The following is a 15,745-nucleotide window of genomic DNA, read 5'->3' as shown; positions in this document are numbered from 1 at the left end:
CTTGGGATGTCAGTGTATAGGACGCTTCTCTTGAGATGTCGGTGTATAGGACCCTTCTCTTGGGATGTCAGTGTATAGGACGCTTCTCTTGGGATGTCGGTGTATAGGACCCTTCTCCTTGGGATGTCAGTGTATAGGACGCTTCTCTTGAGATGTCAGTGTATAGGACGCTTCTCTTGAGATGTCAGTGTATAGGACGCTTCTCTTGGGATGTCAGTGTATAGGACCCTTCTCTTGGGATGTCGGTGTATAGGACCCTTCTCTTGAGATGTCAGTGTATAGGACCCTTCTCTTGGGATGTCGGTGTATAGGACGCTTCTCTTGAGATGTCGGTGTATAGGACCCTTCTCCTTGGGATGTCAGTGTATAGGACCCTTCTCCTTGGGATGTCAGTGTATAGGACCCTTCTCCTTGGGATGTCAGTGTATAGGACCCTTCTCTTGGGATGTCAGTGTATAGGACCCTTCTCTTGGGATGTCGGTGTATAGGACGCTTCTCTTGAGATGTCGGTGTATAGGACCCTTCTCCTTGGGATGTCAGTGTATAGGACCCTTTTCTTGGGATGTCAGTGTATAGGACCCTTCTCTTGGGATGTCAGTGTATAGGACCCTTTTCTTGGGATGTCAGTGTATAGGACCCTTCTCTTGGGATGTCAGTGTATAGGACCCTTCTCTTGGGATGTCAGTGTATAGGACCCTTCTCTTGGGATGTCAGTGTATAGGACCCTTCTCCTTGGGATGTCAGTGTATAGGACCCTTTTCTTGGGATGTCAGTGTATAGGACCCTTCTCTTGGGATGTCAGTGTATAGGACCCTTTTCTTGGGATGTCAGTGTATAGGACCCTTCTCTTGGGATGTCAGTGTATAGGACCCTTCTCTTGGGATGTCAGTGTATAGGACCCTTCTCTTGGGATGTCAGTGTATAGGACCCTTCTCCTTGGGATGTCAGTGTATAGGACCCTTCTCCTTGGGATGTCAGTGTATAGGACCCTTCTCTTGGGATGTCAGTGTATAGGACCCTTCTCCTTGGGATGTCAGTGTATAGGACCCTTCTCCTTGGGATGTCAGTGTATAGGACCCTTTTCCTTGGGATGTCAGTGTATAGGACGCTTCTCTTGAGATTTCGGTGTATAGGACCCTTCTCTTGGGATGTCAGTGTATAGGACGCTTCTCTTGAGATGTCGGTGTATAGGACCCTTCTCCTTGGGATGTCAGTGTATAGGACGCTTCTCTTGAGATGTCAGTGTATAGGACGCTTCTCTTGAGATGTCAGTGTATAGGACGCTTCTCTTGGGATGTCAGTGTATAGGACCCTTCTCTTGGGATGTCAGTGTATAGGACCCTTCTCTTGGGATGTCAGTGTATAGGACCCTTCTCTTGGGATGTCAGTGTATAGGACCCTTCTCTTGGGATGTCAGTGTATAGGACGCTTCTCTTGGGATGTCAGTGTATAGGACGCTTCTCTTGAGATGTCAGTGTATAGGACGCTTCTCTTGAGATGTCAGTGTATAGGACGCTTCTCTTGGGATGTCAGTGTATAGGACCCTTCTCTTGGGATGTCAGTGTATAGGACCCTTCTCTTGGGATGTCAGTGTATAGGACCCTTCTCTTGGGATGTCAGTGTATAGGACGCTTCTCTTGAGATGTCAGTGTATAGGACGCTTCTCTTGGGATGTCAGTGTATAGGACCCTTCTCTTGGGATGTCAGTGTATAGGACCTTTCCCACCTGGACGCTAATCATTGGCGCAGGACCTGGCTGACATGATCTGTTTACGTGTTTTATAACACAAGGCTCATCTTAATTCATCTTCTGGTGAGTGCATTATATACTGGAGGTGGGATATCACCGTGGAGATTCTACAGACTACACTTTGGGTGGAATATTCTCTACATGAATGCTAGCTTCCAGCTCATGTCTGACACATGTTCACCCGTCCGTTTCCTTGAAACAAGATTTTTCTGGCCCAGATTCACAAAAAAGAAACGACGGCGCATCTCCAGATACGCCGTCGTATCTCTGCCTAGCGCCGTCGTATCTATGCGACTGATTCATAGAATCAGTTGCGCATAGATATTCAGTAGATCCGACAGGCGTAAGTCTCTTACGCCGTCGGATATTAACTGAAATTTTTTTTTGGCCCGCTAGGTGGCGCTTCCGTCGATTTCCCAGTCGAGTATGCAAATTAGCTCCATATACACGAATTCCCGAACGTACGCGCAGCCGACGCAGTAAAGTTACAACGTTTACGTTAGGCTTTTCCCAGCGTAAAGTTGCCCCTGGGTCTATGAGGCGCAGTCAATGTTAAGTATGGCCGTCGTTCCCGCGTCAAAAATTTTGAAAATTACGTCGTTTGCGTAAGTCGTCCGTGAATGGTGCTGGACGTAATTTACGTCCACGTCAAAACCAATGACGTCCTTGCGAAGTCATTTAGAGCAATGCACGCTGGGATATTTTAGGGACGGCGCATGCGCAGTTCGTTCGGCGCGGGAACGCGCATCATTTAAATGATACACGCCCCCTACCCACCAAATTTGAATTCCGCCGGGTGATTTACGTTACGCCGCCGCAACTTTACACGCAAGTGCTTTGTGAATAAAGCACTTGCCTGAAAAACTTGCGGCGGCGTAACGTAAATGAGATACGTTACGCCCGCACAGAGATACGCCGATCTCTGTGAATCTGGGCCTATCCATTTATTTATTTATTTATTTTAATGCATCTTTGCACTTTGTCTAACCATGAATTAAGACATTATTTTTATGTTATTTTTCACTCTGGACAATCCTTCACTGTTATTCATTTCTAGCTCTGCACTTGTTTGAATTTATATTGTTTGAGGATTGTATATTCACCTTTTGTGTGCTAGCGGCTCCTTTGTTGTTACACTGAGCGCTCACTTATTTTTGCATTTAATTCAAATATTTGTGATATTTATTATGAACTTGCATATTTTTTTTAGTGAAGATCCTGAACTTCTATGGAGACTTGCCCGGGCCTCTCGAGATCTGGCTCAGCTCAGCAAAACTGCCCCTGATGTAAAAAAACGTCTGGTGTATGAATCCCGAGACTTGGCTAAGAAAGCATTGGAACTGAACGAGTCCTGCTCACCAGCTCACAAAGTTGGTCTAAACTAATATAATGTCTGATTTATAAGTAATTCTGTTATCAATGTATTCCTTTGTTAAATGTGAGCTGTCGGATTACAGTATTTTACTTCAGGTTTAAAAATGTAAACAATGGTTCACCTTTGCCTGCAAGCCTGCCAAACATGTCTGCTAAGTTGCCCCAAGTGCCATTATTTTCAGGTTAATGCTGTAAGAATTATTGGGAAAAACAGGCTGAGCAGGTCTGTCTTTAGCTACCTTCTGCTCCATTGCAGACTGCAAGGTTCTCCTAAACCAGCTGGGAAATATAACCAAGCCAGCATGATATGGATCTGCTCCCAGTTGGACATACCTGACACCATTCACAGTTTCATACAGAATTCATAAAAAAAGATGCTCAAAGCATTACATGTGGTACCTCTTGGTTCTAATCAGAGATGTTTCTGCACTGCAACCCCCTCACCATTTAGCTAAACCTAAACCCAGGAAAAGCTCAAGCCTATCTCGCATGGGCATGCCCTATCCATTGCTCATGGAAGAGACATTGTTAATTTAACCACTTCCATACCAGGCACTTACGCACCTTCCCGCCCAAGCCAATTTTCAGCTTTCAGCACTGTCGCACTTTGAATGGCAATTGCGCGGTCATGCTACACTGTACCCAAACAAAATTGGCGTCCTTTTTTCCCACAAATAGAGCTTTATTTTGGTGGTATTTGATCACCTCTGCGATTTTTTTTTTTTTGCGCAACAACTAAAAAAAGACTGAAAATTTTGAAAAAAAAATACGTTTTTAGTTTTTTCTGTTAATTTTTTTGTAAATAAGTAAGTTTTCTCTTTTAATTACGGGCACTGATGTGCACCGATGAGATGGCACTGATGGACATCGATGAGGTAGTACTGACGGGCACAGATGAGGTGGCACTGATTGGCGGCGCTGGTATGCGGCACTGATGGGCACACATAGGCGGCACTGATGGGCACTCATGGGTGGCACTCATGGGCGGCACTTATGGGTGGCACTGATGGCTACTTATGGGTGGCACAGATGGGCACTGATAGGTGGGCACTGGGCATGGATGGGCACTGTGGGGTGGCACTGATGGACACTGTGGGGTGGCACTGATGGACACTGTGGGGTGGCACTGATTTACCCATGTTGCCAATCAGTGCCCATTTGTGGGCACTGATTGGCATCTTTTTTTTTTTTTATGATTTTTTTTTTTTGTCAGACGCGAGTGAGGAAGAGCCATCAACGGCTCTTCCTGTTTACATCGTGATCAGCCGTGGTTGGACACGGCTGATCACGTGGTAAAGAGTCTCCGTGAGAGACTCTTTACCGAGATCGGTGTTGCGGGGTGTCAGACTGACACCCTGCAACAACAATCGTCGCGATGCGCGCCCCCGGGGGCGCGCAGCGGCTCAGAATCCTGAGAACGTCATATGACGTCCAGTCAGGATTCTATAACCACTTTGCCGCCGTCAATATGTCATTGGCGGGCGGCAAGTGGTTAATGGCTACTTTCTAGCTACTGTATATATTATTGATTTTAAAGTGGTTCTAAAGGCAGAAGGGTTGGGTTTATTTTTATTTATTTTTTCTTCTCTATTCATTTCACCTCTGGAAAATTCACAAACCCTTCTTGACCAGACCATTTTTTTGCAATACGACACTGTTACTGACAATTGCGTGGTCATGTGACGCTGTACCCAAACAAAATTGATGTTTTTTTCTCCCCACAAATAAGAGCTTTCTTTTTGTAGTATTTGATCTCCTCTGCGGTTTTATTTTTTGCGCTTTAAACAAAAAACAAGCAATCATTTTGAAAAAAAAAAAAAAAAAACGTTCTGCTATAAAACACATCCAATAAAAAAACATGTCTTCATCAATTTAGGCCAATATGTATTCTGCTACATATTTGTAGTTAAAAAAACAGGGGGCTGGGGGCAGCACAAGGAAGAGGAAGCTGGATAGGAGGGGCAACATACCAAATCCCTCCATTTTCATTCTGCAGCTGCTGAATGCCTGCCAGAGGGGGGAGAGGAAAAGCAGACATTCAGTGGCTGCAGGAGGTGCACAGGGTAGCCACGCAGGCCCCCTGAAGCATGGAGCTGGGTCACAATTGTGACTCCTCCTGTTACACCCCTGGCTGTCAGCCAGCTTTGCTCTTATTTATGGCAGAATGTCTGTACTAACATATTGTATTTATGTGCAATAAAGCTAGATAGCTGAGTGTGTTTAGAAATGATGTAATAACTGTCAGCTTTATAACATCCCCCCCCCCCCACACCTCTTCCCTAACTACTCCTTTTGGTTTAATATATTTGTCTGTTTGTGTTGCAGTGGTATGGCATATGCCTCAGTGATGTGGGGGATTACGAAGGCATAAAAGTGAAAATTGGAAATTCGCACATTATAAGGGACCACTTTCAGGTACAGTAAACCTATGGCCAATAAATAGAGACCTAGAAAAGCACTGCAGTGATTGGACCACTCTGTACAGCCTAATTGAATTATAGCAAATTAACATCTTGGCGGTTTTAGGAATCCTCCCACGAGGAGATTTACCCACCCAGGTTGCTATCAATGAAATTAGACAGCCGATTTGGCCAGGACCACTATAGCACAGAATATTTCTGGGTCAGGGACTTCTTCATAAATTGAAGTATTATATGCACAGTCCAACACAATGTATAAAGGAGTGAAGAGAGTAAGAGGAGGTGCATGGCATGTCTACTATGAAGATGGTTCTTTAACCACTTTCATACCGCGCCTATTCTGGTACTCATCTCCTACATGTAAAAATCATAATTTTTTTCACTAGAAATTATTCAGAACCCCCCAAACATTTATATTTTTAGACTCTAGGGAATAAAATGGCGGTCATTGCAACTTTTTAGGTTAATCAAGGTATTTGCGCAGCAATTTTTCAATGCGTTTTTTGGGGAAAAAACTGCTTTGTGAATTAATAAACAAAACCTGTAAAGTTGGCTCAATTCTTATTTTTTTTCATAATGTGAAAGATAATGTTACGCTAAATAGATACCTAACATGTCACACCTTAAAATTGCTCACATTTGTGCTTAATCTCCATAGGCGACTCTTAAATATTTTTTTTAAGAGTTTACCAGTTTAGAGTTACAGAGAAGGACTTGTGCTATAATTGTTGCTCTCAGTTCAACGCACATGTGTGATTTGAATGCAGTTTACATATGTGTGCGCGACTTACATATGCGTTCTCTCTGTGTGCGAGCACTCGGGGACGGGGGAGCTTTACATTTTTTTCCCCCCTAGATTAAATCACTACATCATCTGGTCATTACTGTGTTTAAAAATAAAATATCTGACATCACGTTTTAACTTATTATAGTGCATTGTTTTTTTTTTTTGCACGCCATATTTTTGTTTAGCATATTTAAAAGTGTGAAATACAGGTTGGTAAATTGCATTTTAACCATTTTATTGTTCTTTGCAGAGGGCCATTGAGCTTAACCCAAAAGATGCCACAACCATTCATCTCATGGGACTTTGGTATGTGAACATTCTCAATTGAGTAATTTACATGGTGCCATTCAGTAGGCCTTTGTGTGGTACAGCATAGGAATGGATTTAAACCTGCAATTTACAATGATATAGGAATTATTACAATCTGACTAATGTTTTAGGTTTATATTACAACATTCCATGTTTTACAAAAACTCCAGAAGTTAGAGTAAGAACTTTCTCCATCCTCTGTCCCACCTCCCTCCCAGGCTATCGCATAGTAGCAGCAGATTTTGTTATTCTCAAAGGCGGATAGCAGGCAAAACCCACAGATATATACAGCCATAATGCTAAAGGCACATTATATGTTGTCACTAATATGGAAGCGGACACCACTGGATAGTGCACTGTGTTTGGTGGGCGTCTGGGTTTTATTTTTCATAAAAACGCTGGCGTTCATTGTAATTGTTGGACATTATATTGCATTTCAAAAGTGAATAAAAAGCATAAGACAGTTTTAAGAAAAAAAATAAAAAAAAATTATATATATATAACATTTTTTTTCTCAAAGGACATTTCAAAAACGTTTATGTTTTTTTATTTACGTTAGATTTTTTTTTTTTAGTAAATGAGTACCACAAAACAAAGCCAGGGGACATCCCTGGCAAAGGATTCCCATTTCACATGTTGAGGGCATGTGGTCTGGTATGATTCAGGGGGGGGGGTGGTTTCTTGCTTCCCCTCCCCCTCCTTAACCCTTTCTGGTCTGCCAGGCTGCATGCACAGATTAGGGTCTGGGATTGATTTTGAGGGGAACCCCATGCCTCTTTGTTGTTAACTACAAAAACAAAACAAAAAATGTATACCTTCCTTCTCTGTGCAGTGGTTTTGCACAGAGCAGCCCAGATCCTCCTCTTCTTGGGTACCTCTTTGGTTCTCCTGGCCCCTCCCTCCTGTTGAATGCCCCTACAGCAAGCAGCTTTCCATAGAGGCACCCGAGCTGAGCCACAGCTCCCTGTGTCCATTCAGACATGGAGCCGCAGCCCGGCCCCACCCCGTTTCTCTCATAATTGACTTTGACAGCAGCAGGAGCCAATAGCACCATGCTTCTGTATTAACCAGTGGCGGCTGGTGCTCTATTTTTTTGGGGGGGCGCAAACAAAACCCCAGTCAACCCCTCCCCCCCCCCCGCCACTCGCAGACAATGGGACCTGCAGACAGACAGAGAGACAGATAGATAGATAGACAGACAGATAATAAAACAAATAGATAGATAGATAGATAGATATAGATAGATAATTAGATAGATAAATAGATAATTAGGCAGATAGCTATAGATAGATAGATAGATAGATAGATAGATAGATAGATAGATAGAGGGAGGGGGAGGGAGCGAGAGATAGAGCTATATATAATTAGATAGATAATTAGATAGACAGACAGACAGATAGATAGATAGAGAGACATAGCTAGATAGAGCTATAGATAAATAGATAATTAAACAGATAGATAGATGGAGGGAGGGGGAGAGAGATAAAGCTATAGATAATTAGATAGATAGATAATTAGACATACAGATAGATAATTAGATAGATAATTAGACAGACATATAGATATAGATAATTAGATAGATCGATAGATAGATAGATAGATAGATAATCAGACAGACAGATATAGATAGATAATTAGATAGAGAGCGATAGATAGATAGATAGATAGATAGATAGATAGATAGATAGATAGATAGATAGACAGACAATTAAACAGATAGAGAGAGACAGAGAAAGAGAGAGAGAGAGGGAGAGCGATAGATAGATAGATAGATAGATAGATAGATAGATAGATAGATAGAGCTGTAGATAGATAAAGAGATAGAGCTGTAGATAGATAATTAAACAGACAGATATATAGATATAGATAGATAATTAGATGGATATAGATAGATAGATAGATAGATAATCAGACAGACAGCTAGCTATAGATAATTAGATAGACAGACAAATAGATAGATAGATAGATAGATAGATAGAGACATAGAGATATAGATAGATAGATAGATAGATAGAGACATAGAGCGATAGATAGATAGATAGATAGATAGATAGATAGATAGATAGATAGATAGATAGATAATTAAACAGACAGACAGATAGATATAGATAGATAATTAGATAGATAAATAGATAATTAGGCAGATAGCTATAGATAGATAGATAGATAGATAATTAAACAGACAGATAGATATAGATAGACAGACAGATAATTAGATAGATAAATAGATAGATAATTAGACAGAGGTAGCTAATAGATAGATAGATAGAGACATAGATAGATAGAGAGAGAGAGATAGATCTATAGAGAGAGAGAGATAGATCTATAGAGAGAGAGAGATAGATAGAGCTATAGATAGATAGATAGAGACATAGATAGATCGAGACATAGAGCTATAGATAGAGAGATAGATAGATAGAGAGAGATAGATAGATCTATAGATCGAGAGATAGATAGATAGAGCTATAGATAGAGCTATAGATAGATAGATAGATAGATAGATAGATAGATAGATAGATCTATAGAAAGAGAGATAGATAGATAGATAGATAGAGCTATAGATAGAGAGATAGATAGATCTATAGATAGAGAGATAGATAGATAGATAGATAGATAGATAGATAGATAGATATGGCTATAGATAGATAGAGAGATAGATAGATAATTAAACAGATAGACAGACAGACAGACAGACAGACAGACAGACAGACAGAGAGAGAGAGAGAGAGAGAGAGAGAGAGAGAGAGGGGACAGGCAGGACAGTCAGATAGATTAGATAGACAGACAGAGATAAGAGATTTGTAAAGCACAGCTGCAGGACGCAGGCACTCTAAGCCCTCACACACAGACAGGAGATGTGAAGCACGGCACCCTCCCCCCTCCCTCCTGTCCTCTCTCAGTCCGATCACAGTACAGGCTGAGCATACAGCATAAGGTGCTGGACATGATGGGGTGGACAGGGACACTGGACAGGACAGACAATGAGACAAATAAAGTATTTTAATAAAGTTAATTACCTTAGTCCTCCTGGAGTCAAAAGCGAAAGTAACACTGCCCTGGGGAAAGCACCGCCCATTTCCTTCTGCAGTGAGGAAGCAGCAGGACCCAATTAGAGAGGAGAGTGGAGACACTGGAGAGTGATTGGCTCATGGCGCACAGCACATAGCCACAGAGCTTAAAAAAAAACTGCAAATGAAGCGTCTTGCCTGCTGCATTGGCATGACGCTTCAATGATGCTATAGCAGTGCTCTGAGTCTTTGACCGGCGCTCACCCTGAACATGCACCGTCTTAAAGGACCTTTTTTTTTTCTTAAAGGGCCCAAAAAAAAAAATTTTTTTTTCATTTTTATTTTTTTATTTTTTTACTGGCTTTGGGGAGAGGGGGGGGGCGGCGCCCATGCGCCCCCTATGGACGGGCCGCCACTGGTATTAACCAATTAGAAGGGGAGTCCCAGACACTCCTGAAACATCGCTGGATCTAGATGGACCTCAGGTAAGTATTGCTGCACACAAGGCTTTTTATCTTAATGCATAAAATGCTTTAAGATAAACCTTCTGCCTTTACAACCACTTTATTTCAGGTACTTATAACCTCCTTGGCGCTGAGCAGCCGCAAATTTGTGTGCATGATCGCCGACAGTACTGTGCCGAGAGTGCACAGTTTGTGATCTGGACTTTTCAGATCATGTGACTGCCGTAACAGCCAATCACGGCAGTCACATGGCCATAAGGCCCGCCTTCCGACATAGCTAACCCCTTAAAGGGCCTGTGGCAGCCGGCACTAGGGGGTTAAAATCCTTTTTTTCTTTTCTTTTTTTCCCCTCTATATGTTGGCTCTTTTTTGTTTTACATGTTGCTGTCAGCGGGAAATCTCACACTGACGGCAGGGATGATTCATCGTTGTTAGGACATGGGTAGGTGCCAGCATCTTAACCAATGACCCATGCCTGCTGGCTGACAGCAGGGATGAATCGCAGTAGTAAAACGTGCATTAAAAACGTCGCAAAAACACACCAAGTTGCATTGCAGCTGCACTACAGTCACATAGAAAATCGGATCAAAATTGCACTGCACTAGTGTGAACCTAACCTTAAGCTGTAGATGTAAACTGTTCCTTTCTTAGTGCTTGTAAATGTGTAATATGAATGACTTTGTACCTTACAGGTGCTACGGTTTTGCTGAATTGCCCTGGTATCAGACTAAAATTGCTGCAGCACTGTTTGCATCTCCACCATCTTCAACATTTGAAGAGGTAACATTGCATAGAACATGAACAAGGCTGCAACACTGCTTAATGTATATCTAAAGCTAAACTTTGAAGTTGTTATTGCAGTTTGTGTCACCATTAGGGAGATTCTCTGTCTATATCTCTTGTCTTTGAAACAAACACGTTTCTTCTTTTCTTTCAGGCCTTGGCATACTTTGAAAAGGCTGAAAAAGGTAAACTATACTTAAAGAATAGACGTTTTATTTTCTTAATACAGTAGTGCTGATAATTTAGAGTTAATTAGGGCTGCCCTTAAAGTGGATGTAAACCCAATTTTTTTTTTGATGTCACAATGTACAGTATAAGATTTCCTATCATCTGTGCCCAGTCTTGCCACACAGAGTTAAATCCAGCTCTGAGCAATCCTCTTTTATTGTTCAGTGAAATAAAACAGACTTGCAGAGAAAAACCTTTGTCTGTTCCCCCCCTTGCTGTGAGTGACAGGTTATTTACATATCTCATGCACTAGGCTGGAGACAGGCATTATTTTTTAATTCCCACCCCTTTTTCTGAAGTCATGTGGTTACTTTTCTGGATTTTGACTGGATGTTAGTGATCATAGCAGAATTTAGTGTAAGGAATACACAGGAAAAAATGCATGTTGACAAGGGGAGTGTAGAGGAAGGTGGGGAGTCTACTGACATCACGACTCCACCCACCGAGCTCCAGACAACAGACCCACAGACTTGTGCGAAGCATCGCAGTCATGGCAATGTTTATGGACCTGAGCAGCCATCTTATTTTGCAGATAGATGCTTGGGGGTGTTTTTGCCGCCACTATGAAATGTGCCTTATTGACACCCAGCTGTTCCAGCACAAGCTCCTACAGGCTTAGTTTTAAAAATGGCACTAGGAGAAGGAATGTAGCACCATTTTAAAATAATGAGGTATGTAATTATGTGTATAAATTAATAGTAACTGTTAAAGGAGAAGTCTATGAAAAGCTTAGTTTTGGATTTAGGAAGGGTTGAAACCTCTGCTGTTTTTAATGCTAGCAAAGTTTCCATTTGTCATCTCTTGTTAAACCATGTGCTGGCCTTACAGCTTTTATACACCCAACTCACTGGTTTGCACTGAGCTGGAAAAATGTCCATACCTAGACACCAACTTCCTTTATGTAGAAATAAAATGTAATGGGCAGCACAGTGGCTTACAGGATAGCATGTCTGCCTTGCAGCACTGGGTCCTTGGTTTGAATCCCAGTTGGTAGTTCATTTGCTTGTATGGCTTTCCTCCCACACTCAAGACACATTGGTAGGTTATTTGGCTTCTGTCTAAACTGACTTATGTATGTATGTATCATAGGAACTTTAGATTGTAAGCTCCTTGAGGGCTTGGACGCACAATAGTATTATTTTCCTGTAGAGGAAGTTAACAGATCATTTCTTATTTAAGACCTTGCACTGTCTTACATTACTCCCAGCCTTTAATAAAATGATTTTCTTTAAATGCATTATTATACAAAATACATCCAGGTATTTGTTTCATATTTTATTGTCTTAATTTTATTACAGTTGATCCAAACTTCTACAGCAAGAACCTTCTGTACCTGGGCAAGACTTTCTTACAGCTGAAGAATAAGGAACTTGCTTTACATTGGCTGCGTAAAGCTAGAGATTATCTTGTAAGAACAGAAGAAGACAAAGAGGTATAAAGAAAATACAGGTTGTGATAGGAATAGTGCACACAGATCCAAAAACTTCTGCCGTTATATATATATATATGCCATTTCTGTGTAGAGGTATTATTTGTACACCACTGGTCACATTATGGCCTGGGTGGAGCATTGAGCACTGGCAAAACCAGCATGCCTCAGTGTTTTTGCTGGAGTCTTAGGAAGAAGGATGTCTTTTCTACAGCTCTGATGTGTCAATACTAACATTTCTTTTCCGGTGTCCTGCCTAGAAATGCCCGGGTGGAACTGCGCATGTGCAGTACGGAGCCGCTGAACAGCTGAGTTTACGGGGTGGCAGTGCTGGGGGCGGAATTTTTATCGATGGCCAAACATCTGCAATAGAAAGATATCTTTATTTGCTATTCTTCCTGGACGCTTGTGGGGGCGTGATTTGTCAATTGAAGGGTGGCTTTTTCTATATTGCATAAAGATTTCTTTTGCGGATTTATTTGGCCATCAATAAAAATTCCGCCCGGGCACTATTCGATAGCCGGGCACTTCTCGACAGAACACATTTTTATTTTTTTCTGCATCAAGTCTTCTCCATATCTCTGCTGGAACTTCTTCTCTCTGCAGCTTTCCAGCATGGTCATTTTTTGCTTGGCTTTTGGAGCACTGCATCTGGACACCACTGGACTGGACTTGTGCTGATAGCCTGGAAGTGACTGTTTAGCACTGGGCTCTGCTTTGGGTGCTTTTCAAGACCCCTTTCTGATAAAACTGTGGATCGCTTTTCAGATCCAGAGGAGTTTGCATTGTCCTAGAGCTTCCCCTGTCTCTGAAGACTCACTTGGTGAGTAGGTCAGTCTGGCAGAGAACCTTTAGCTACCTGTGTTTTTAGTTGCTGGGTTACTTTATTCCCCTTTCCCGCCTGTTTTGCTACAGAACATATTACTGTGGTACTGAGTGCTGCCATCTGCTGGGTGGAGTGTTGTGTGCTCTGTGCTTGCTTTCCTGCCATACAGTTTAAAGAAGCATCTCTTTACTGCTCCTGCTTGTAAAGAGTGATATAGAAATTTGCTCTTTAATCATTTTTTGACCCTCACTGCTATATGCAGCTCTGAGTTTGAGTATTTGTGGCCTTGCCTCTTACCATGAGCCTGTTCATTGCTGTATCACCATGCAGTTTCAATATGTCTGGTCCTAGATATGTGGGGCAGGAGGAATACTCCCACCCCTTCTCGCTGTGCTAGTTCACATTCTACAAAAACAAATGTGCCACCTTGCAGTGCGCCCTCTGACAGTGCCTGGAATTACGATGTTCTCGGAGTCTGTTCCATCCTCTGGGTTCTCCTCCTCTTTGACTACCGTTATGCAAGATTTTACTAGCCAAATTACCCAGTTATTTGCCAGCTCTGATTAGAGGCCACAAATGCGATCCCGGGGTCAGTTCACACCACAGAAACGCAGTCTGGATACTTTTCAGATGCTTTTCTGCGTGTGCGTTGTTGATGCAGTCAGTGCATTTTTTCCTTGTTTTGTTAATCTTACAAAAGGACAAGTGTGTTCTGGTGCATTTTTTATGCGTTTTACATCATTCCAGTGCAGGAAAAATGCAGCATGCTCTTACTTTTTTTGCTGGAACTATAAGGACTGGTGTGAACTATGCCATTGAAAACCATATAAGCTACTTTCCATGTGTTTTTGATGCAGAAACAAAAGCACTGGACTGCATGTGGTGTGAACTGGTCCTCACACCCTCTCCTGCATATTCTATATCTGATTTGCCCATGGCTTTAGCAGCTTCTGAACAGTTGGTTACAGAGACTGATTTGCTCCAGTGCTTGACTGATGAGATACCCTCTGAGGCGCTGCAGCCTACTGCTTTTTTCTTTTCTTTCAAATATTATAAAAACAATTTGTCTCTTATTGACGCAGTGTGCACCGCTCTTAAACTGTGATGTTGCTTCTACCAGTAACTGAAAATTCCTAAGACTACAAGGACTTTCTCTTTGCACTCGCTTTCCAACTATTTCTGTATGAAAACCTCCACACGTTTGTTGGCCTTTACTTTAGTAAAGATTTTATGCAGAAATATTTTATCCCCACTGTGGATCCAGTTGTCTCCTGCCTTAGCAGAGCACCATTCTGGTAGAGTATGCATCCGTCTCTAAACTCCACTATATTTGCCTGTATTTCAGTCGCCTGATGTGCCTCACTGGCATCTTCTACCCAGCTTCTTCCAGGTGCCAGACTGCAGCCGTCTTCATTGGCTGACACAGGATGAGGTCACTCCCGCGCATGCAGCACACAGGCTGGAATATAATCTGAGCTGTGCTTGCACAACTCCATGTCAAAGAAGATTGCAAGCAGGCAGCTATTTTTTTTTTTTTTTTAATTGCAGAAGAGACAAAAGGCTGCCTGCTCACAATTTTGTTCTGTTTTAAGAATTCAATTGATAAGCAGTTGGAAAGCCTTTCTAGAGCTTTGTTCTTGCTGGCCGGCCCTACTCTCCATATAATTCTGCCTGTGACCTTAATTTGTCAAGTGATGTCTCTGACTAGTCTAAATCCCAAAAGAGAGAACTGGGGTTGATCCTCACTCACAGCACTCGCGGAACAGATGATTGTAGTGTTGTTTCAGCTGAGATCTTTCATTAGAAACCTCTTATTTCATGTCAGTTAATATCCTTTGGCGAACATTCTGGACTGCAGAAACCTGGCGTACAAAGCATTGGATCTGCATGGCAAAAGCTTCCTCAGTGAAAGAAGCTTAAAGCCAGCCATAGTTGGATCAAAATCCAGCCGGTTCAGTTGATCCATGTAAAGGCAGACTGGTTGTACACAAGTCGATCTATTGATCAACTTCTGTGCAACTAGCCTGTCGGAATTTGTTGCACAATCCATGGCACAGGCTGCAGCCGACAGCGCTGATTGGTGTATTCTGATGGCGGGGAAGTCTCCCTGCTGTAGTTATCCAAACCTCAAGGAGAGAGGATTTCTGCATCCGCATTGACTGCTGGTTGAACGATAAAAAACAGTTACTCATTTATGGTCAGCTTCGGGAACAGACTGCAAAGTCTTCTCCTTGATCCATTAAGAAACATCCCTTATGTCACTCCCTTGCCCCCCCCCATATATGTCCAGCCCTGAAGTTGAAAGCCTTTTGGAGGGTCCTCACGCTGGATGCCAGCCTCTTGGACTGGAAAGGAGGCCTGGGCACC

The 15,745-nt window shown here is 42.3% G+C and overlaps 1 protein-coding gene across 2 annotated transcripts in view; it reads left to right on the top strand.

The window, feature by feature from the left end:
• Positions 1–15,745, top strand: part of RMDN1 (regulator of microtubule dynamics 1) — a 32,466-nt gene that overhangs the window by 12,773 nt on the left and 3,948 nt on the right. Inside the window, exons 4-9 of one of the 2 annotated variants that reach the window (XM_040354580.1) lie at positions 2,961–3,120; positions 5,450–5,539; positions 6,582–6,637; positions 10,805–10,892; positions 11,050–11,080; positions 12,422–12,555. In XM_040354580.1, coding sequence (XP_040210514.1) covers positions 2,961–3,120; positions 5,450–5,539; positions 6,582–6,637; positions 10,805–10,892; positions 11,050–11,080; positions 12,422–12,555 — 559 coding nt within the window. Of the gene's footprint in view, positions 1–2,960; positions 3,121–5,449; positions 5,540–6,581; positions 6,638–10,804; positions 10,893–11,049; positions 11,081–12,421; positions 12,562–15,745 lie in introns of those variants that run through there. The other variant, XM_040354581.1, reaches the window with a different exon arrangement.

Source organism: Rana temporaria, chromosome 5 (assembly GCF_905171775.1).
Source record: "Rana temporaria chromosome 5, aRanTem1.1, whole genome shotgun sequence".
In the NCBI taxonomy this organism is placed as follows: domain Eukaryota; kingdom Metazoa; phylum Chordata; class Amphibia; order Anura; family Ranidae; genus Rana; species Rana temporaria.
The sequence above is the reverse complement of the archived record's forward strand: the minus strand, read 5'-3'. Positions and strand labels throughout refer to the sequence as shown.